Source organism: Alternaria arbusti, assembly GCF_024043155.1.
Source record: "Alternaria arbusti strain BMP 1465 chromosome Unknown scaffold_14, whole genome shotgun sequence".
In the NCBI taxonomy this organism is placed as follows: Eukaryota; Fungi; Ascomycota; class Dothideomycetes; order Pleosporales; family Pleosporaceae; genus Alternaria; species Alternaria arbusti.
In genome coordinates, this window is record NW_026249954.1 from 500,873 (window position 1) to 522,724 (window position 21,852).

A 21,852-nucleotide genomic window follows, 5' to 3' on the forward strand; every position below is an offset into this window, starting at 1 on the left:
GCCGTGGCCGGTTTGTACTTCGGCAAGTCGCATATCTGTAGCCAGAGCGGTCGTATTTGAACAGCTCCTCACCTTGCAAAGGACTTTGGTTCATCTATGAGCTACTAAGCCGTTCACCTATGCATATTCGGCATTACAAGACAGCGGCGTGACCAGGGCATGGATCTCAGCACATTGCTTACAACATAAAGTTCTTCCCTTATTTCCAAAACACGAGGATGCTCTTTACGCGAGAACACTCTTCGTAGACGCAATTTACACGTCGACCCCAGAGTAGTCAACCGCGACCCCGATCGCCACCCAGTCATATGCACTGCAGATCTGGCCCTTCCAGAAGTCTGATCCTGCTCGTTCTACGATATTGCGGAGAAGCCCAGAATAGCCCGATCGCCCACCAAGATTGCTGTCGTTCTCGTTGGTGGTGCCGGAGACAAGGGTCATAAGACCTGGATCGCGGCTCGCTTAATCTGGGTAAATGCCAATGGTATGTGGTCGAGAGCGGACGGAACGGCTATTGGATATTGGGCATAAAGGGACGACAAAGTGCTATACGGAGTCCATAATTCGTGATTGTCTGGGAGGTATGCAGATCTCGTGGGAAATTCTGATGCGGCATCGGTCTTTTCGAAAACTGTTTCGGTATAAGAGCTCAGGATCGCGCTGGTTTTGAGGAGATGTTTGAGATACGTATTCTAACCTTATACTAAGTCATTAACTTTCGCTCGACACAGAGGCCGCACTTTAGACAACGTTGTAGTCTTGTTACATCTGGCATCACTCCGCCGCTACCACCAACGATGCGTTCCCTCCTTCCCCTCGTCGTCCTTCCACTCCTAGCCCTCGCGGCCCCACCAACTTCTCCAACAATAACGCGGCTCGTTTTCTCGGGCTCAGGATGTCCTAATGACTCTGGTTCCGTGAAGTCTGACACCGCAACCCTCGGTGACAGCGCCGGCGTCTCCTTCACGCAACTCAAAGGCGACACAACAGATAACTGTGCTGTACACATTCAGTCAGCTGGAGCAAGCGAAGGCTGGCAAGTTGCGGTTCGACAAGTGGACTACGTGGGCGATGTGAATTTGAAGGGAAACAGCGGACTGGATACATATACCCAGGTCTTCTGGAGTGAAAATGCTGGAAATACTGTGAATAGTCATCATATGAAGGCTGAATGGAGAAACGCTGACGATATACAGGGCGTGCTCACAGGTGGTCTCGCATGTGCTGGCCCAGAGATCAAAGACTACATTACTGTGCGGAGCAGCACCGCGGATCTGAAGTGGTCAAAGTGTACTGGCGCAGATGGCAATCCTGGTATCTTGAACGTCAACTTTAGGCCAGTCGTTCAGGGGGACTTTGGTACATATGACTTCAAACATGCTGCGTGGAAGTTGGAATGGCGGAGATGCTAGAGTGGTATGAAGGTCTGCTTTTGAAGGAGACTAGAGAAGCGTGTGTACAACAAATCTCGGTGCATAAAATGGAAACAGAATGTGAATAAGCGCTCTTAAACTTCTTCTTCTACCTCCATGAACAGTAGCCTTTCTGCTCTTGCCCAACTGCGTTGCTAACTACAACCATGCTGAAGCATTCACTAGAACGTACCTAGGTATGCTGCATACGCAGACTAGACAGTGATATCAGCTTGCCGATGACGCTATTACCTCAAGAGAAAATGTGAGCATGGGGAAGTTGAAGTCAGTATCCCCCTCCCCAGTCTCGGTTGGTGCGTCTTCCGCTGAGTGGGCTGATGTAGAGTGGCCTGGGATCAGGTATACCAATACTCGTCGGGTATCACTTCGCGCTCTGCATCGTTGACGTATCTGAGGGGCGCGATATATTCCCCGAGGGACATGGCACGATGTAGACGCCGGCCGGTTGACCAGCTTCTAAAGGACGCGTTGAGCTGGCTAATGCAGGTAAACAGATCGCGAGAACGCAAGGGGCCAGACAGGATTAGATGAACAACCGACGCAGAAGGTTGGAGTTTGAAGCTCAGTGCCGTACGCTTGCTTGTTTTAGGTGCTGCTAAGGGTGGCTGTAGGATGCCAGTAGGAAAGCGCAGGTGGCGCTGCTGTCATCAGGCGGCGTAGCCAGAAGCGCCGCGGTTGCACTTGCCACGACACGCATCGACCCAGGAAGACGATCATAGCAGCCGCGGGTGTTGATGCCAGCCGAGGACACCTGAAGCAAATACGGTAGATGGATGGACTGCAGCGGCGAAGATGGCGTGAGGCTGCGCGCGACACGAACGCGTCTAGCGCGATCTCGGGATGCTCCCGAGGTCGGGGTGAACCAGCCGATCAACGTCAACTTGTCAAGGGCAACGAGGGCTTCATCACTGCCGTCACCCTTCGTACATAGGTCTCATCCCAACGACACTTGGAAACAAATCCGTGGAGAAGGTACATCATCCTTGGAAGGAGTGCCCATGTACAGCATAGCAGGCAATAATCCACAAGCTCCGCACTAAGCGGAATTCCGCAACTATGCCCAGGTGCCAGTCATTTGTGAACATATGCCTGAGCCTACATAATGCCTCTTGCCGCAACCTGACCGTCGTATACAGCCCTAGCAAGTAAGATATCGGCGAGCAAGGAAGGACGCGTGATAGTGATTTGGGGCCATTATCGCATCAGGCTCCCATACTTTAGAGGCTCTCAGATACCGGTACACAATATCAAATCAAACAGCAAACAGCCTCAAATATGGATCCTCGTACAGTCGGTACGGTATATCACCCGAATCCAAAGCCACCACTAACAAAACACCAAGACTTGTCTGCAGCAGCGCAAGATAGTTTCGCGACCTTTGTCAAGGACGAAGCCTTCTTCGCTCTCAGCTTTTACCTAGCAGGCAACAGCAATATCGAAGCTTGTGCGCCCATCCGCCAGAACCATGCATTTTTCCAACTCGAGCTGAACCAGCTTGAAAGCAGTCTTGATACGTCGAAGCCAGCGTACATTGTTCTCCGCCGCGGTGACTCGCTCACGTTCATCACATACGTGCCATATCGCGCAAAGGACACCGTGCGAGACTTCCTCCTCCATCACAGACACAATGTTGTGAGACAACTTGGCCCATCGCACATCTCAAGCTCGATAATATGTAAAGAGATCGCAGAGATTACAGACGCTCGATCGTGGGCAGAGCGAGATGCCGCTGCTACCCTGATAGACGACATAAGCAATCAAGGTAACAATCTAGAATCCCGTACGAGCGCCGCGCATGCTGAAGGCGCTCGAAAAGACCTAGGATACAGGAAGAACAAATGCCGGCTTTGCGATCGCCGCATGAAGAACAGGATATCGCCTGAAGCTCTTGCAGCGCTGAAGGTGCTCCAAGGCCCCGGAGCAGCCGTCCAGATTGTAAGACATTTATCTCAATAGTAGCTATACAGCGTGATAGCTGACCCGGCCCAGTCCGTTGACAGCAATACCGAGACCCTCAAGCTGAACTACATCAAGAACGAACTATCCCCGAAAGATGTTGCAGCAACCCTACCAACCGACAAGCCTAGTTTCACCTTCTACCGCCACCCCGCCACCCATCTACTCTACTTCATCTTTCACTCGCCCGACCATGCCACAGTGCAGCAACGTATGAAGCACACAATGGCCATACCGGGTCTCATCAATGTCCACGCTCAAGACCAAGACGTGCATGTAGACCAGAAGATTGAGATTCATGAACCGGACGACTTGGCCTTTGGAGCCAGAGACGAGCGCATCGGCAGGTTCAGGAGCGTGTATCTGAGGAACGGGTTTGACGGGACGGAGAGCACGTATGATGGTTTAGAAGCCGACAAAGCTTTTTACGACGGGATAAAGTAGCGCATCTTTGATACATGACTTTTGTAAATAACACTCTCATCGTTCATCTACCTTGATTCTACCACACTCGTCTCACTACTTTACCTCGTGAATATACTCCGCTGGCTCGCCTCTTTCAGTTGAGCCTCTACGCTGACCAGCAAAGTTAAAGCCTTCTAGTACACATTGTGCACATTGTAAGGTGACTGCGGAATTGACAGGAAGGTTTACACCAGCAAAGAGTAGTGGTGTTGAGGAACTGATCGGAAACTTATGCATACACCCATATGATAAGGAAAGCAACCACACTTCCTTCCTCGCTGGATTCGTCATCCATAAGGCACATATCAAGTCACGATGCGCCGTATCAGTCTAAAGCGTGTTTCTCATAGCCTATGGTATCGTACAGTACAGTAGATGCGCGAATGCTGCACGGAAAGAAGGACAAAACGCCATCTGCTTATATGCAAGTTTGTATGCCTTCACCCCAGTATGCAGCGGAGATGATGTGTGGAGGAAAAGAGTAGATAACACAGACATGACCGCACCGATGCAGAAGTATAGACTAGAAAGCGATGAAATTGGAAATGAACAGAACTCCATGCAGAATGCTACCCCTTGTCTCAAAGTCAGGACGGAGAGAAACGTCTTTCCCTCCCAGCGCCGATGCAGGAATATGCGAAAGACCTAGAACTAGATGGATGGAGATGTCGTGTGGGGATATCGAAATGACACTACGCGTTTGTGTGCGAAAGGAAAGACCCGCTTATGCATCTACATCGTCTTCCTGATACGCCTCCTCTTTCGCCCACTGTCGACTTCTACACTCGTGCTCATCGTATCCCTTGCACTCCGCGGGGTGGAAAACCGCTCACGGATGTGCTCCCGGATGACCTTCTTGGTCTTGTCGCGCTTCAACTGGCGCTCCTCGTCTGGGTCGACGAAGCGATGAACAGTGCGGTGATCGCGTATGCGCTCTTCCTTGTCGTGCTTGCCCTCCTTCTCCGTCTTGGGCCAGGGGAAGCCGTACAGTTTCGAATGGCGCTCGCACCGTGGACATTCTTTACGCGTGTTGTAGCCGTCTTGCTGTACAAAGTCGACGTCGCATGTCTGGCAGTTGACCCACTTGGAGTACTTGGCTGACAGGAGAGCGTTCGATGTCATGTAGTCGCCCGGCTTTCGCGTGTTCTCGACATAGTCGGCTTCGTCTCCCTCTTCAATGGTGATAGGGGTACCAACGCGGTTCTGGACGTCGAAACGAGACTTTGAGCGTGTTGTTCGTAGTGTTGGGCGGGGTTTGCGCTTGACAATCTGCTGGTTCACATCGTCAAACTCGAAGCTCTCAGAAAGTTCGCTGAGATCGGACATGTATGCGTCTTCGTCTGCAGGCGGGGAGGGCCACGGGGCGTTTACCGTTGTCGTAGTGATTTCCTCCTTCACTATCGCCACTCCCATCGCTGGGCAATCTTGTATTGTCGTGGAGTCGACTTGCTCCTTGGGATCGCCGGTGTCGTGCGAGTGATCTTCGTCAATCGAGGTGGCATCTGTAGATGATTGAGTCGACTTGGGTGACGCTGCTGCTATGGACGATTGCGGGGATGCCTCTCGCGACGAGCTGGCCAAGTCCGTATTCACCGTGAGAACACCTTCGCTATGTTCATTGCGGACTTCTTGCGATATCTCTGGCGATGAGACCAAATTGGTCGCTGGATCCTCTATACTCGAAACCGGGAGCTCCTGACGCAGGGACGATGTGCTGTGTGCCTTCTTCAGCGTCGTCTTGCGCAGCAGATTCGATGTGTGCTGCTTGGAAGGCGAAGTCTTCTGCTCAAATCTCGCTCGCTTTGGGGCGGGTGTTGAGTCACGCGAGGGGTCGTCGTCCGTTGAATCTTCCAGCGATCGCTTCTGAGAAATAGAGGCCGCATCGGAAGCGGTTTCGGCGGTCTGATCATGACATGCGCGATCCACCTCTTCATCATTCCCTTCGTCGTTGTGGACGACTCGCTTCATAGGTGCCCAGCCGTTTTGCTGCAGACTTTCGCAAGTATTACACAAACACTCCTCATTATCGTCGCCAAAGTAGTCCTCGCCGTACGAGACTGTGATTTCTTCTCCTTCTAGAATCGGCTTCACTGCAACAATCTGCATGCCGTCGTAGCCTTTGGTTGTGAGCTTTGCGTTTGCGTCGCAATCGTGATTGGCGAAGCGCGCGGGACCTAGGAACAAGGAGCGCGTCTTCTTGCGGCTTGAAATAACCAGACTAAAATCCTTGCTCTGCAGCTCTAGAGTTTTCTCTTGCTCTTCAGTCATAGCTACTTGCACGCCGGTCAAGTACTTGATTTCTTCGCGTGGGTTGATATCTCGTCGCGCGGTGATTGAGGCCTCGTGTTCCGTGATAATGTAGCGGTTGGTGGTGGTGACCTCGAATTGGCAGTCGGCCATGTAGATGTTGACGTATCTGCGGAGGTGGCGCTTGAACTGATCCTGATCGCGCTCATCCTTCAGCGTGTTCATGAACCTGCGCAACCCCGGCAGTTGCACCAACTTGTGCACTGCCTCTGCAGGATCCCTCTCCCAGACTACGTGTCGTCGGATAACGTCGGCCACATCCTCCTCGTGCAATCCCCGCGAGCCTGTGAAGCGGCCACCTCTGTTCTTGCGAATCTTGGCCCAGAAGTAGAGTTTGTCCACGAGCGCGTCGGTGATGATGTCGTCGAAAGTGGCGAGCTTGTCCAGCGTCAGTTTCGTCGAGGGCGCCATGGTGGCGCGATGGGATGAATGAGTCCGAACGTGCCCGCGCAATCAGCCGCCGGTCGTGGAGATCGTAGGGAGTCGTAGGGTTTCGCGATTAAGGGGGAGGCTGGCAGGGCTGGCTGACGTTATGGTGGCCAGCAACGACAAGTCATTGACCGTCGCGTACGACAATAGCTACACCACAAACGAAAAGAAAGAGCGTGCAGACGACGCGCGCAAGGGAAGGAGCGAACGACGGCACGCACGGGGGATCCAGCACTCGCCCGATAGTTTACGGGAGTATGGACTCGACGGAACTAGCCCTGCAGGCTATCGAGACCCGCATGCGGCGCATGGGGTGAAGGGCTAAGCGAGCATCATCGGGGCCCCTGCCCATGTGCGGCTAAACTGCGGTGGCACGAGTCCGGCTTGCGACTTTGACAGCGACCAAGACACACACCCCCGACGTCAATACCACCACGCCGCGCGCATCGAGGCAGGCATTCGAGACCGGGATATCGGAAGAAGAGACACAGGATGATTCAATTAAAGGTGTGCTGCGCCGGTCACGGGCGGCAGAGCAAGGACTGATGGATGCCCTTCTAGACCCTCGTAAATTGCATCGACAACTCGGGCGCCGCCATAGTCGAGTGCGTCAATGTCCTGCGATCGAAGCGCCCCGCGAAAGTTGGTATGTGCGCGAAACTCCAAGGCACGGCACGAAGCTGATGGAAGCAGGCGACCGCATAGTAGTGGTTGTAAAGAAACAGCGAAATTTCGGCCCGGAAACCGGCAACAGCGTCTCCATCAGCGCAGCGAACAAAGTACGGCGAGGCGACGTCCGACACGCAGTTGTGGTACGGACAGCGAAGAAGTGGCAGCGGCCGGACGGCAGCGTGGTCAAGTTCGACGACAACGCCTGCGTACTTATCAACAAGGCCGGAGAGCCCATCGGATCGAGAGTCAGTGGTGTTGTCGCGGCAGAACTGAGGCAGAAGCAGTGGTCCAAGATCCTATCGCTGGCGCCCATGCACGTATAACGGCTGGCATGTGGGTGGGATGAAAGATGCATTTTTTGGGAGTCTATGAGCGCTTTGGAATGTAACATTATGTGTATGCCACTACAATTGTACCCATGGGTATCTCAACGGCTGTTCCCCAAACTCCTCGCAGCAAATATGTGAGAGTAAACGCCAGCTACATGCATTCCATGTCGTTGTTCTCTTAGTTATCAGACGGGCGTGAGACGTGACCGCATCCGGCGCACACGTAATAAAGGGCCTGGACCGGTCAGAATGGCTTGCGAACATGGACGAGAAGCTTACCATGCCCGTCTCGGCGGTCCGCTGCTGCGACTGGAAGAAGACGGCTTCGTTCTCGCCGCACTCTGTGCATTGTTTCTGGATGCGCGGTAACTAGACGCAGGCACAGTCAGCGAGCACGCTCAAGAGCAAGCAAGCAACTGTACTGGTGGAAGACGCAGGAGGCGCTTTCAGGACGTGGGTTCGTCCCACATGTCCTCGTCAAAGTCGTCGTCGTAGTCTTCAAACATTTCATCCTCCTCGCGCATCTGCTGCTGGGAGCGCTCGGCTTGCGGGTCCTCGTCCTCGGCCTCGAGGGCAAAGCCAGGAGCCGATTCCTCGCCGCACTCCTGGCACATGATGGGCATGCCGCACATGGTGCAGCAGGGCATCTCCTCAGAGAGAGCGGCCTGGGCAGCTTGGGCATCGGACAGGGAGTAACCAACCGTGGGATCCTGAGCAACCTCGGCTGTGACACCAGCTGTGGCTCCGACTGTGGACGCGATTTCGTGGCGCATGACGCAGGATGAGGGCGCTTCTTCGGTGAAGTTGCATGTGCGGCAGGCGAAAAGCAGCTTGTTCTCGGACTTGTCTTCGCGGGGGAACAGCAGGTTGGAGCTGCGCGTGATTAGCCAGGCTTCGTGGTTGCAGAAGAGGCGACGCACCATTCTGAGCAGAAGCGGAAGAGAATGGGCTCCTTGCCGCCCTTGGAGCCGCCCATTTGCGCTGCTGGTGAAGCCATGCTGAGTGGACGTGAGGTCGTAAATCGTAAGTGTGCGTGTGCGTGTGGATCGTTGTGACGGCTGTTATGCGCGTGTGAAGAGACAAAAGCGTCGAGGAAGCCTGCGCACAAAAGTTGGGTAGGTACAGAGACAGAGTCACGTCGGCGAGCGCGGGCCACCCGTCTTGATTCGCGCGGCTTCCGTTGCTGTAGCAGAGCCGCGTTCTTTGTTTGGCAGGCGCCCCCGCATTATCGACCTTGAGGCGCCGATCGCCCTGTCCACCGCCTGCAATTCTAGACGTCGCTCCACGCTGCACGCACAACTGCCCGTGCGGAGACTCCTATCAACCTCTGCACTGCTCGCCCTCCCCCTACCACAGCCTACTCCGTCCAGCGTCACGCATACATCGCCAGCAACCATGGTAAGCACTGCGCCCGTCGTCCCAACCCACCTCGCACCCCCTCACGCATCCTAGTCGTCCGCCGAAACTGGTCTCCCCGAGGGATGGGAGGTGCGCCGCTCCAACACCAAAAACCTCCCATACTACTTCCACGCCCAGACGAAAGACTCGCGATGGGAGCCACCAGCTGGAACCGATCCGGACAAGCTCAAGGCATACATGGCCGCCAACCACAGCTCCAAGGGCGTTGCGCCCGCAGCCTTCGCGCCGACTGAAGGCAAGATCCGATGTGCCCATCTCCTCGTCAAGCATCGCGACAGCAGGCGTCCGGCTAGTTGGCGGGAGCCCAAGATTACGCGCTCGGTCGAGGACGCCCGGGAGATGATACGGGACTACCAGAAGCAAATACAGGCGTACGAGAGGGGCCAGGAAGACGACACCGCCAAGTCTCTGTCTGAACTCGCGACGACCGAGTCGGACTGCAGCAGCGCTCGCAAGGGGGGCGATCTGTGAGTCTCTGCAGTGGGAGATGCGGCGGGAAACGCTAACGTCATCAGGGGCTTCTTTGGCAAGGGCGACATGCAGAAGGAGTTCGAGCAGGCTGCCTTCGCCCTCAACAAGGGCGAGGTGAGCGATCTGGTCGAGACGGCATCGGGGGTGCACTTGATCCAAAGGTGGGACGAATGCCACAGGTCTCAGTATGATGCTAACCATACGCAACGCAGGTTGGAATAGTCGATGCGTCGCGCCAAAACTAGGGCAAACAAAGCGTCATGTACTGTGATGAGGGGTTTCCTGGGACGCGTGCGGGCTGTGCAGACGCGTCGTGGATACCCGCTCAACACCAAGACAATCATGGTAGTACTAGTAATACTACTATCATGAGACATGCATGTGAAGTCCAGGAGCGGGCGCAGCACGTTGGCCGTGTGTCGTATGTGGTTGTGGTTGTTGTCTGTCTGCTAACATGATTACGTCCTTTGCAGCTCCCCCTTGGTCGATCCGCGTTGGTTAGGGACCGTACGTCGTTGCACGCGTGCTGACGACAAGCAGACCACAATCGAGAGGGCGATAGAGTTTGTGGGGCCGGAACCAGACGCCTTGAGATAATTTTTTCCCATCGCCCGCACACAGCCCACGGCGGCCAAATTCGCGCCGTGCTACAAAAGCGCGCACCAGGACATCGTCGTCGCATCCCGTCTCGCCGTACCGCTCTGCGCTTGGACAGAGACTTCGGCTAACGCGACTTCCCCCGCCAAAGCCATCGCTGCGCTACTGCAGTGAGTAGGCGCCGGCCTCCAAGTACCTCAGTCAGCTGACGTTCAGACTTGAAACCCGCATACTAAAGCCGTCTGGGAGCAGACCTCGAGCCGTCTCCCACTCACTTCGCCTCGCACTCGCACCGTTTCAGTGCGTGTGGCTGGTTTCGGCATCCCTCAGCCTGCGCCTCGCCCCCAAGCCAGCCCGGTTCCGGATCAGCCCGAGAAGACAAGGAAGCGGCGGCCCAGTGACGTATCATGTAAGTTGGCTGGTTTTATCCTTTTTTTGCATCAGCCCACCTCAGAAGACGAGGAGCAGCACCGTCGGGCGCAGGTTCTAGACATGCCCAGCAAGTTCGTTTTGGGAGCCTGCTGCAGCGCCGTAGTGTGGCGGGCATGCCGTGCAGCGACTGGGCGGCCATCATCCCGAGCGTCTGGGTGTCGTGCCCTAGCACCTTTTGCAAGGTCGGCGCACGCACAACGCTTTTCCCTGCGTCACAGTAGCCCGCAATTCGACTGTCAAGCTCCTGGGCATTTGGCCTCACCAACCACAGCGTTGCCGCCCCTTCACCCTCCCTTCACCACCGCGCCGCTGTGCTTGCACGCCCACCCCGACCGCACCGCCCGTGCAGCTGCTCTCACTGTCCATTGACGTAGCTGCCCCGTCAGACTATATGGGAAAGTCCCGGGGCCGCACTTTCCCATTACCATCAGCTCACGCACCAACGCCGCCCGCAAAGTGCCCGCATACCCCTGCTGACTCCACACGGCGCCCTGTTTACTCCGCTAACACCTTCGATCACCAGCGCTTCCGCGATCTTTCACCCTTCCACCTCCACCACCTCACACAACCTTTTTGTCTAGAAGATTCCCGTCGTTCTCTACAAATATCACTCACGCTCCTTTGAGTCTTGACAGCGCCACTCACTGCAGTGCTCCCGCTACCCACTATCCTACTCCACCCTCCACTCTCCTTCGACCAAGACTCCACACAGACCTACTCAACCTACCTCGTTGCCGCTATGGCTGCTCCACTATCTCCCCACCCTGTCTACCACGACCCCATCCCAACATCCCGCCGTAACTCCAGTCGCAAGACCATCTCCTGCCTCTCACGCACTCCCTCCAACGTCGATGCTCCTCGCACTTTCTGCCCCAAGGACGGTGATGCATTCAGCTACGACCCCTCTCACCTCCGCCACTGGTACTGTCCCCAAGAGCTCTGGGACCGTCTTCCCAAGCAAGTCCAGTCCTGCCTCGGCGATGTTCAGCATGCGGGTGCCGCTGTTCTGACTGGTAAGTCCAATTACGCCTCAGGCACTTGATATCGTACTAACCGCAAATAGGCTTCGAGCGTCTCGACAAGCACCTCGACAACTTTGACGATAGTCAAGTCGACCCCAGGGCCACTGGAGACGAGCTTCTGGTCCACCTCGACGAGCTTCCGCCTCCAAAATTCCGCACAGTCAGCAACGCCAGCAGCGTCTTCCAGTCTGACACTTCTTCGCCTCTCACCAGCGCATCATCCGCTTCTCAGTCAGGGAGCGCCTCTCCTTCCACTCCAGCCTTCTCTGTTTCTCAGATCATGTGCCCTGGTTCACCCATCTGCTTGGGTCCTTCGGAGCTCTCCCGCTCACGTGAGCGCTCCTTCTCTACGCCGCTTAGATCGCACGACGCCAAGTACGCCGCGGAGCTGTCGCACCTACGTACCGAGGCCCTGCCGCGTCTACGTCACAAGTCTTACAAGGTCGAGACTGAGTGGCAGGAGGCCAAGCGTGTCCCGGGCGCCATATCTGCAGATGACATCAACGCCTTCGAGAATTTCTGGGCCGAGAAGAAGTTGCTGATCCTCAGTCTCAATGAGCGGGGTAAGCGTCTTGCGAGTGCCGCTGGTCTTGCTACCACCGGACTCGGCTGGTGCGCCCCGTAGAGGCTAGTGAGGTGGATCTCCTCGACTTGGTCACTCGAAATGGTTCACTGAGCGCATCAGTTACGCGACATGGCGCAGCACCCCCAGCTACAGCCAGTCGACAACCATGAACTTCTTTTCTTTTTCCATTTCCTTGGAGTCCTGTTTCCTGGTTTCTGCTTCACTTCCTGTGCGTTACAAGCGAGGAGTTGGTCGGTCGGTATTTATTCATGTAGGCATCTACACAGCAGATCGGGAAGATCTACACTTGGAATGGACGTGCGTTCACGATAGATCTCATACACGCCCATGTCTTCACGACGGCGGTCTCACAAGAGATCCATTTTTGCCCATGGCGGCTGCTATGGGGCATTCTGGCGGGTTCAACCCGGCTCATCTTAGGCGTAAGGTCAGCTCAGCTCAAAATAACGAATCATAACATCTACATGACGACTTTGTTTGTGCATATTCCTGCTTATCGGTGATGCGCGTCACTTTCGTCATTGGTCACTTCCGAGGGATGCTGGCTTGATACCCTTATATTGTGATGCCCAACACCGGCCATATCGAGCCACAGGTGCATAAGTTGTGGCTGCCCAACATACACAAGTGAGTTCGACGCCTCTCGCCATCTCCGAGGAAAGCTGACAGGGCGCCCTGATATTGTCGACACGGGTCGTGCCAACTATGAGGTTGGTCATGTCGAGAGACGCAGCCAAGCCAAGGCAAGCGCAAGCCCGATGCTGCACGTTCCTCGGCACCGTAGCCTGCATCTGCCAGCAGCAGCCAACTCAGGCCGCCCCGCCCCTGCCACAGCAACGAGAGGGGGTGTGTCCGCGCCCGCGGATCGACATGTTTCACTACCCAGGTCCCAACCACGCGAAACAGGGCGTTCTGACCGCATTCTGGATCGTCTGTTATGGGCGAAACGTGACGCGCCCTGCTTTAAACTAAAAAGAAGAAGAACAAGACCAAATTTGGGTCCGACGCAACGATTGGTCTGACCAGGCTAATATTGACCGAGACATACACACGTACGTACTATAGTAATGTTTCCGTGCCGTCTCTGCTTTGCTCACACATGGAGGACCAGGTGTTGCACATTCCTAATAAGCATCGTCGTCATCTGTATCAACTCGGGGCTGTTTGCCACGATCCAGACTGCCGTTGTTGTTGTTGATGAGGTTGGCCCTCCTCCCAAGCGGACTGGCACCAAAGTCACGCCTGATCGGGCTATCCCTGTCTTGAACGCCTGGTCTCCTGGTGGTGCCACGCCCTAGAATGCAACAAGATTTAGTGTGCTGTACTGTACGTATCCCAAGAAATATCATGGTGGAATGATGACCATGATGATGATCATGATGAAAGGTGGGTGACGGGGGCTTTTTACTTACCGGCCCGGTCACGGATTCCTCCTGCTCCGCCGCCGCCGCCGCCGCCTTGTTCATGTCGTATGCCTGACGACCGCATCGAAGGTCCTGGTCCGAGATCGAACTCATCAGACGATGTGTCCAAGTGGACTCGTCTACCTCCTCCACCTCGATTGCGTCCACCGCCCATCATCATGCCTCCGCGGCGTCCACTCCCCATGGCTTTGGCGTACATGGCCGCCATCTGATCCATATCCATATCCATGCCCATACCCATGCCCCCATTGCCAAACTGCCTGCCTGCTTTGGCCGCCCCTCGATGCGACAGGAAGGGGTGCCGCATACCTCCATTCTTGCCTAGGAGACCGCCGCCGGCAGATTGCATATACGGATTCCCCATGTTCATGTTTAGCCCCATGTCGTCCATTTCTGACAACATGTCGTTTTCGATGCCCCCTCCCATGCCCATACCCATGCCCATACCACCCATGCCATGATGCATCATACCCCGTTTACCACCCGTCACTGTTGGATCAGCCATGCCAGGTGGCATCCGACCCGTGGTGCCGTATGGATCACCGGACATCATGCCCATCTGCTGTGCCATTCGCGGATCCATATCCATGCCACCACCGCCATTGTTCATCATGAAAGCACTCTGGCCCATGTTCGGGCCGCCGAAAGGCTGTCTAGCGGGACTTTCGGAACTGTCACGCTGACGTCGTTGCTGTTGCTGACGACCGTCTTTCCTGAGATCTTGCAACGCTTCCAAGATGTCATCTTTGAGTGTGTCGAACTGGTCTTTGCGCTTCTTATCTTCTTTCTCATCCGACTTTCTCTTCGTCTTCTTCTTTCTCCTTTTGCTCTTTTCGTCTTTGCTACTGCTGCTGTCGCTTTCACTGCTGCTCTTTTTGCAGGCTGTGTGATCGCCGCAGTCTCGGCCCAGGTCGGTTTTCAGTATGTATCTGATCTCACCGCTAGTGCGGAGATGGTCTTGTTCGTCTTCGTTGGAGTCGCTGCCATGGTGCTGGGGATCGTTCTGGGCACGGTATAGTACGCGGTGGCTTTTCCGGCAGTTGCAGCCTGTGGTGCAGGTACAAGCATCAAGCCAGGCGTTGTCGCCCTCGATCCACTCTTTCCCCGATGGTCCAACTTTCTTGTGAAAAGGTTGACCGCGGTTCAAACGGGCTGACGTTTGCGGCTCCGCCGAGGCCGCCGTGGCTTCTCGGCGTTGGCATACGCGCCCATAGGGATGTGTTCGTAGTGTCTTGGCCTTCTGCCGGAGTGTCGTCGCGTCGCCTGAGGTGGATCAGGAACGCTACTCGATGACTGGCTGGATGGTGGTCCCGGGTGGTTTGTGTACGGGTTCATGCCTGGCCCCAACATACCTCCGCCAGCACCAAAGCGAGGAGGTATTGGTGGATTGGACGTGTATTCCGGCGGCATGCCAGATGGCGGTCTAACTCCCATTCCGCCCGCTCCAGCAGGCCCCATGCCACCGCCCAATCCCTCTAAACCTCTCATGCCACCTAGCCCCGGACTCCCGGGCATGCCCATCGGCATACCGCCCATCATGCCAGGATAGCCACCTACCTGTATTTCAGGCGCAGACCTAGGTCTTGCGTCCATTCCGTCGAAAAGCCCTCCTGGTCCACCTCTTCGGCCCACTCCTGGCATGCGACCTCCCATCATGTTACCTGGGTATTCGTTGGAGGGTTGTCGTCGCATACCCCTTGGGCCTATTCCCTCCATCATGTCGAGTGACGTACTTTCGCTCTCCTCACTGTCTTCCAAGATATCGAGATCTCGCCCTCCTCCGTAGTAAGGTCTTGGTCTTAGGCGTGCTCGCCTGCCCGGTGAACAGGGTGTGTAGATGGGACCGCGTGTGTACGGCTCTGATCGTGATCGTGCGTAAGAAGGTGGGTGGACGGTGAATGCTGTACCTATAGACAAACCGTCAGTACGGTAAGTTTTAAGGTATACCAGGACCCGTGGTAGGTGGCAGGAAGAGAGGGAGGGTTACCAGGTGGAACCAGGACTTTGCCTCCTGGAGCGTTGACTTCAACAAGTGGTGGAGGCGTAGAATGCGATGCACCCATAGCGGTCGCGTTGTACGCACCGATGCAACAGACCGTTGTACTGTGCTGTAAAAGAAGAGTCTTTTCGATGAGTCTCTATTGTTTTGATCGTCGTCGTTCTTCTGCTTTCTACACCGAGTGATACTTTTGCCTTCTATATCGATTTCATTTCAATCTGATCTTCTCCACTGATGACCTTGAAGGTGCAATGGATAATGGCGGGTGAAGAAAGGAGTGTGAAGTGAAGACTGATGTGTACCGCAACCCTGCTAATCCAGCACCTGCTAGCTTGAGCCATCTGCTGACATGCCAGCGGTTATTTGTTTGCTGTATCGTGCTCTAACGAGGACACACGAGCGTCGCGTCACGTTACACGACAGCATTCATTGTCGTGTCGCGGTTTGTGCCTTTACGCCAGGCGAGATTCTCAATTGTCCAACATTCTCTCAACGCATGAGAGTGATTTCAGGGCAGTATCGAGTGAGCGTTCGAGATCATAGTGGGGTTTACGTATGCGCGTATGTCTTACGGTGCCGTTGTCGGATGTATGAATGAGAGTGCTTCGGTTTTTGTCAAAGCAATGCATCATCATACTTGAGTGGAAAAATTATCACGCTGCGTCCGCGCGACGGAAAGCCCTGGGACACGGGAGATCAATAGAGAAGAATGCAATCATGCCGCTCCACAATACGCGCACCAAAGCGAGGGACTGTGGTTGCTGTATCTATTGATGCCCTGCCTGCGTAGAGACGAGGGCCCTGGAGGCAGCGGCAATCACACGATCCCCGTAGCGCATCACGCACAGCACACCCAGCAACAATCATGTAATATAAAAAAGTAGACTTTGGAGTCATGTTATGTTCTCATACACCTGATATAACTACTGCTCATACTCCATGCCTCGTCGCTATCAATCATTATGCAGTATCATAAACCCATAGCCGGCAACGCCGAGATGAATACAACGCCTATCCACACCAGACAGTAACAAGAACAGTGATAAGATGTGATACAAAGAAACAGACGCAACAGCACTCCTTCAACGTTTCCGCGGCTTTGTATGCAACAGCGAGAATGTGCCGAAGCGCCGCAGCTCAGCGAGATGGTGTATTCGACTCGGGAAACGGATGCGCAGCACCCGCACCTTTCAGATTTCTCCTCCCCTGTCGCCGTCTCCAAAACCCCAATCTTAGTCGATGAGAGAGAGAAGAGTATTGGCGAAGCTAAAACGCAAAGAAAAGCCAGTAAGTAATTGAACAATCAATGAAAGAGGGTGACTGGTATCAATGATGGAGATGGAAAGAGACACTAGAAAATCATCGATCGAACCTGCTCTCTGCGACCCGGCTTGCTTGACTCTTGCGTTCGCGGCCGTGGCGGCGGCGCATGCGACATGCGAACATCCTTAAGAGGTGGAGTCGGCGCGTGCGATTGAGTGCGGGCGTGGCCCTTTACCGGACTTGAAGGCGTGGACTTGATAGAGCCCAGTATATCGTGCGACTGAGTGCGCTGATGAGAAGGCCGGCGGTTAACGCTCGGTGAGCTCGTGACTATGGGATGCGACTTGGTTGGCGAGATTGTGGCACCAATCTGCGATCGCGTAGCCTTCTCCTTACGCTCCTTCTCGAGGACCATGGCCGCCCAGCCCTTATTTTGAGCAATGTCCTTGCCAACGGTCTCCGAGAGCACCTTCATCCAGGCCTCTTTCTGTTCCCGACTGTCGGCGTAAAAGTCAATGACCTCACCGTTAGCGAACCGTATGCGGAAGCCCTCTTCAACGAACATATAGCCCTCCTCATCCTCGGCGAACCCGGACTTGCGCCGACCACCGGTCTTGGTTGCGGATGGTTGCTGGAGAGCGCTCTTGTCATCCATGAGCTTCGAAGCTTTGGCTAGGTTGATGGTAGCACGCGGCTGCCGTGTGGACTCGTGGTAAGCCGTAAGCTTCGTGCCTTCCAAGCGGAAGAAACGACGTCGCCAGTACTGCAATGAATGTTAGCCATGTTTACGAATAATGTTGCAGGCTTTCAACTTACTGGACAGTCACCACCCTGTTGGCTCAGTGTACCTTCGAAGCTGATGTCCTTGACTTGCTCAGCCTCCTTGAGCTCGCGAATGCAGGCATTCATGCTTTTGGGCATGTCAGAGTCCTTTGCGTTCTTGGGCTTCGGGACGTATAGCAGCTGAAGAGTGAGCTTGCCCACCCGGTAAGGTGGGCGGCGAACGACACCTCCGCGCTTGCTCTTGACACTGCTGGCGCCAGTATTATCGACGGCCCACTCATTGAAGCAAGGAATGTCAACAGTCAGCGGACGGCCATATGCTTGGTTCTCGTGGTTGTTGAGGCAAACATAGGCACGGGCGAAAGACCCATCAGGTCCGACGAGGTCATGGAGCAGGTCCCAAGCAGTGGCCTTTTGATTGCGCTTGGCAGCAGCTTGAGCCTCCTGCTGTTCCTGTTGAGCAATGCGGTCGGCTTCCTCTTGCGCTTTGCGTTCCTGCTCCTTTCTCTTCTTCGGCGATGAGAGAAGGTTCCGGAAGGCAGAGTGCGACTTCTTGTGGTTGACTGCCTTGGCTGGCGCGGCAACAATCTGAGGGACGGCTGGAGGCTCCAGCTTGGTCTGTAGTGTGAGCTGGAATTCGAGATCATCCATGACGACAAGCTCAAACTCTTGTCCGATGGGAGCGGATTGGCCAAGCTCCAACCAAGACGTTGTAACGCAGTGCAGACCGTTGTCAAGTGTCAACTGGAAGTGGGTTCGCTCGTGCTTTGGTAGCGGAAGATCAAGGTCCTTGACGCCGACGACCTTGACGAACACGAGACCGCGTTCCTCGCCCTCTTCAGGCTCACCGTCATCTCCCTGTTCAGCGACTGAGTCTAGACCACCAGCAACAGCAGATTCTTGGCCAGGAAGAGGTGGTGCAGGACCCTCAGAGGTTCGAGTACGGCGACCGGATGCTGTCCGGATGCTCTTCCTGCGAGGCTTGCCATTCCAAGGCTCCTTTGTCCAGGCGGGCTTACGTTCGGCGCTCGTCTTACGAGAGACAGGCTTGGCAGCTGCATCGCTGGTGGGTTCGGTGGGGGTAGGCGGCTTCTCGTCGCTAAACTGTCGACTACTGGCGACAACGACTTTGGTGTTTTCGCGCATCAAGTATCCTTTCTGCTCGGGAATAGCATCGTTAGCGGGACTGTGCCTATAAACAAAGCCTTCACCTGACATCTGGCAGGCCGCGTCGGAGACGGCAGCGGAAGATGTAGGGAATCTGGCGAAGGGGGGAATGGGGAAAAGGTTCTCTACCTTTTGTGACTCAATGATGTTATCAAACTCCTTGTCTAGCCCGAAGCTGAGATCGTTCGACTCGTCACCCAGGTCGAGATCACCGAGCTTCAGAGCTAGCATGCGGTTCTCCTTGGTGGTAATGCTCACTTGCGTATCGTCGTCATCGAAGTGACCTTCTTCGTCGGCATGGCCCAACTCTAGGCTCATTGACTGGCGCTTCGGGCTGCGCTCAGGGACTGGCGGTGCATGCTGGCCACTAACCTGGCGACGCGTAGCTGCCATGTCAACCTCATCAGGGATGAGCGACGGGCGAGTCTTGAGCTTTCCTCCGGCACCCCGGATTGTAGCTTCCCGTTGAGGAACCTCTGGGGCATTTTCCTGAGGCGGAGGGGAAAGAGCCACTGGATGCCGAATGACAGAGTCTGGGGTACCAGGCTCCTCAGACTCGGAACCGTCCTCCTCTGTCTCTTGAGCTTCAGGAGTAACAGGGTGGCGGAGGAAGTCGCGCATGGCATCCAGCTTGGGCGCGGTATCCAATGGACTGGCAACAGTCGCGAAAGAGGCCTTTAGAGGGTCCAAGCTAAGATCCATATCTTTACCTTCGAAAGTAGAGTACATCTCGTCCTGAGGCGCCTGCTTCTCACCTGAGACAGGAGAAGAGGGGGCAACGACGGGTGTTGGTGGACCTGATGAGTCGATAGTACTCTGGGAAGTAGGCTGCTCTTCAGGCTGAGGCGAGTACTGGCTGGTATCGTCTTCGTCGTCTGACTCCTGGGGCATAGGGTGCCGGATGACAGACGACTCGCGCTCGTAGTCCTCGAGTTGAGAGATGGAACTGCCATCTACATCGGTGTCATCGGCATGATCGCCTTCATCTGGGTTGGCATAGCTGTAAGCGTCGACAACGCTGTCGGCCTCGCTGGCGGAGACACCTGAGACCTGACGCGGATGCTCGTCGAAGTTGGAAGAAGCTTCACGCGACGGAATAGGAACATCAGGGTCGAGGTCAGCGAGATCGCCATAGCTGCGCTCGGGGCTATACTCTGGCTCGAACTGGCTGTACTCTTCCTCTTCCTCATCGTCGTCCTCACCGTCCTCGAAGTTGCGGCTCTTGACGCGCCGGAGGATGGACTCGCGAGAAATGCGCGGGATCTTGGGCTCGTCAAGCGTTAGCTCGGACTCTGTAACGTCGACTTCTGCAACGTCAACTTCGACTGCCTTCTTCTTGTTCTGCATCTCCTGTGTTGGAGTGCTCGTATCGCGGTCGTCATCAAAGTTCATCAGACGCAACCGGTCCTCGAGCGACATGGACACCTCGCGCATGTTGAGCAAATCGCTCTTGGAGATGCCAGCTGCTTGCGGAAGCTGAGGAAGAGAACGCCGCCTGTCGCCAACTCGCTCTGCGGCAGCGGACAGGCCGATGCTCGAATCGCGCCGCCGGTTGGGGCTGCCTGGTATGGCGGGAAGAGGAGGAAGCGGTCTTGAGTCGCTGTCGGAGGCTGTTGACCCCATGCGGGAGCCATTGGTCGTACCGTTGGGACGGGCACTGGGCATGGGACTGTTGTCGCGACCTTCAAAGACATCGTCGTAGAGATCGGTGAGCGAAGTGTCGGCAGCCTGCGGGCTCATGTGGCGCCAGTCCTCGGGCAGCACGACCGGCGTCTTGTCTGTGTCTTCTAGGGAGGCATCGAAGCTGTCGTCCTGGTCGAAGCTCATCTCCTCCTCTGTCTCGTCTTCGGAGTCGTAGCTGCCGTCGCGCGACATGGTGGCGACTGAAGGGTCGGGCGTGACCATCTCAAACTCGGTGATTTGAGGTGGAGCTGTGTCGAAGGTCACACTCTTAGCATGGCGGCGCAGCGGGCGGGGGGTCTGGTGGACGAGCTCCTCGTCATCAGACATGACAGCGCTCGAGTCGCCATTGTACTGTGGGGAGTTGAAGCGACCGTTGCTGACGAGCGAAGATTTGGTGGGCGACATGCGCCCCTCGGACGGCGAGGGCTTGGAGGGTGAAGCGAAGGAAGACTGTGTAGGCAGCTTCGCGGGCGACGTCTTGGAGGGGCTGAGGATGGGAATCCGTGTCTGGCTCTCGGAGCGGCTGTGGTGGTGGCCCTTGGCCGGGCTCTCGACTTCGTTACGCATGCCGTGGAGGCCGCTGCCGCCATAGGCGTTGCCCTGGACAGCGGTGCTGAGTGGGCGTCCTGCGGCGAGCGGGCGGTCGAGCGGCTGGACCGAGTTGGGGTCGTACTCGTGCTTCTGCTCGCGTGCGAACATGCTGCTGTTCTTGACGCGCGACTGCTTCTTCAGGTTCTCGATCGAGTTGCGCTTGGGCGAGAGGGGCGAGCTGCCCTCGTACTCGTTCTCCGACGTGTCGAAGCGGCTCTTGGGCGACGTGGTCTGCTCCTTCCAGAAGAGACGCGGGCTGTGAGTGAATGGCGACGAGTCGCGGAAGGGCGAGCTCTCTTTGGTCAGGATGATCTTCTGGGCCGGGTTAGCAGGCAGGCGAGCGAGGCGGGCGCGGGCACATACCTTGGTTGTCTGGTTCCAGCTGGGAGAGTTCCTGCGGTGCTCATGGGGGCTGATTTCCGACAGGGGACGGCCGCTTCCCTTTGTGGGCGAGGAAGTGGGCGTCTTGTTGATGCGCAGCGGCGACACCTGTGGGCAGCGCGGTCAGCATCGCGCGCGCCCGACGTGAAACAGGCGAGTGCAAAAGGAAGTACGATGATGCTTACCGCTTCGTTGCGCGACATGTTGACTGCGACGTGCGCTCGCGCTGGGTGCGTCGTGGTGTGAACGCCGTGCCGTGCGCGGGCTCGCACTCGGGCGGACTGGGTCAAGAATGGGCTCCGTCGAGGAGTCGTGCAGGCTCAGCGGAGAAGGGCTGCGCGCTGACGGGAAAGAGGCAGGCAAGAAGCGAAGGGCACCGACAGAGCGCGGGGGCAGATGTGCGATGGAGGAGCGGAGGAGGATGTGTGGGCGCGCGTAGTATT

The 21,852-nt window shown here is 55.9% G+C and overlaps 8 protein-coding genes across 8 annotated transcripts; 4 read left to right on the forward strand and 4 right to left on the reverse strand.

The window, feature by feature from the left end:
• Positions 1 to 797: 797 nt before the first annotated feature.
• On the forward strand, positions 798 to 1,412 carry J4E86_008732 (uncharacterized protein; the record flags this gene model as incomplete). The annotated part of the gene is made up of 2 exons (XM_051449242.1): positions 798 to 1,145; positions 1,197 to 1,412. The coding sequence occupies 2 exons, from the start codon at positions 798 to 800 to the stop codon at positions 1,410 to 1,412; spliced, it is 564 nt and encodes a 187-aa protein (XP_051299661.1).
• A 3,174-nt stretch (positions 1,413 to 4,586) lies between these two features.
• SET9 (Histone-lysine N-methyltransferase set9) lies at positions 4,587 to 6,572 on the reverse strand (the record flags this gene model as incomplete). Its single annotated transcript, XM_051449243.1, has 1 exon — positions 4,587 to 6,572. The coding sequence occupies one exon, from the start codon at positions 6,570 to 6,572 to the stop codon at positions 4,587 to 4,589; it is 1,986 nt and encodes a 661-aa protein (XP_051299662.1).
• A 631-nt stretch (positions 6,573 to 7,203) lies between these two features.
• On the forward strand, positions 7,204 to 7,585 carry J4E86_008734 (uncharacterized protein; the record flags this gene model as incomplete). Its single annotated transcript, XM_051449244.1, has 2 exons — positions 7,204 to 7,236; positions 7,271 to 7,585. 2 exons carry the CDS (start codon positions 7,204 to 7,206, stop codon positions 7,583 to 7,585), a joined length of 348 nt encoding a protein of 115 aa, XP_051299663.1.
• Positions 7,586 to 8,037: 452 nt separating this feature from the next.
• Positions 8,038 to 8,588, reverse strand: J4E86_008735 (uncharacterized protein; the record flags this gene model as incomplete). The annotated part of the gene is made up of 2 exons (XM_051449245.1): positions 8,038 to 8,464; positions 8,512 to 8,588. The coding sequence occupies 2 exons, from the start codon at positions 8,586 to 8,588 to the stop codon at positions 8,038 to 8,040; spliced, it is 504 nt and encodes a 167-aa protein (XP_051299664.1).
• Positions 8,589 to 8,986: 398 nt separating this feature from the next.
• Positions 8,987 to 9,703, forward strand: J4E86_008736 (uncharacterized protein; the record flags this gene model as incomplete). Its single annotated transcript, XM_051449246.1, has 4 exons — positions 8,987 to 8,989; positions 9,044 to 9,477; positions 9,526 to 9,642; positions 9,694 to 9,703. The coding sequence occupies 4 exons, from the start codon at positions 8,987 to 8,989 to the stop codon at positions 9,701 to 9,703; spliced, it is 564 nt and encodes a 187-aa protein (XP_051299665.1).
• A 1,546-nt stretch (positions 9,704 to 11,249) lies between these two features.
• J4E86_008737 (uncharacterized protein) lies at positions 11,250 to 12,157 on the forward strand (the record flags this gene model as incomplete). Its single annotated transcript, XM_051449247.1, has 2 exons — positions 11,250 to 11,523; positions 11,574 to 12,157. The coding sequence occupies 2 exons, from the start codon at positions 11,250 to 11,252 to the stop codon at positions 12,155 to 12,157; spliced, it is 858 nt and encodes a 285-aa protein (XP_051299666.1).
• Positions 12,158 to 13,522: 1,365 nt separating this feature from the next.
• J4E86_008738 (uncharacterized protein) lies at positions 13,523 to 14,952 on the reverse strand (the record flags this gene model as incomplete). The annotated part of the gene is made up of 2 exons (XM_051449248.1): positions 13,523 to 14,805; positions 14,895 to 14,952. The coding sequence occupies 2 exons, from the start codon at positions 14,950 to 14,952 to the stop codon at positions 13,523 to 13,525; spliced, it is 1,341 nt and encodes a 446-aa protein (XP_051299667.1).
• Positions 14,953 to 16,892: 1,940 nt separating this feature from the next.
• J4E86_008739 (uncharacterized protein) lies at positions 16,893 to 21,612 on the reverse strand (the record flags this gene model as incomplete). The annotated part of the gene is made up of 4 exons (XM_051449249.1): positions 16,893 to 17,567; positions 17,621 to 21,343; positions 21,392 to 21,517; positions 21,595 to 21,612. The coding sequence occupies 4 exons, from the start codon at positions 21,610 to 21,612 to the stop codon at positions 16,893 to 16,895; spliced, it is 4,542 nt and encodes a 1,513-aa protein (XP_051299668.1).
• Positions 21,613 to 21,852: the final 240 nt, after the last annotated feature.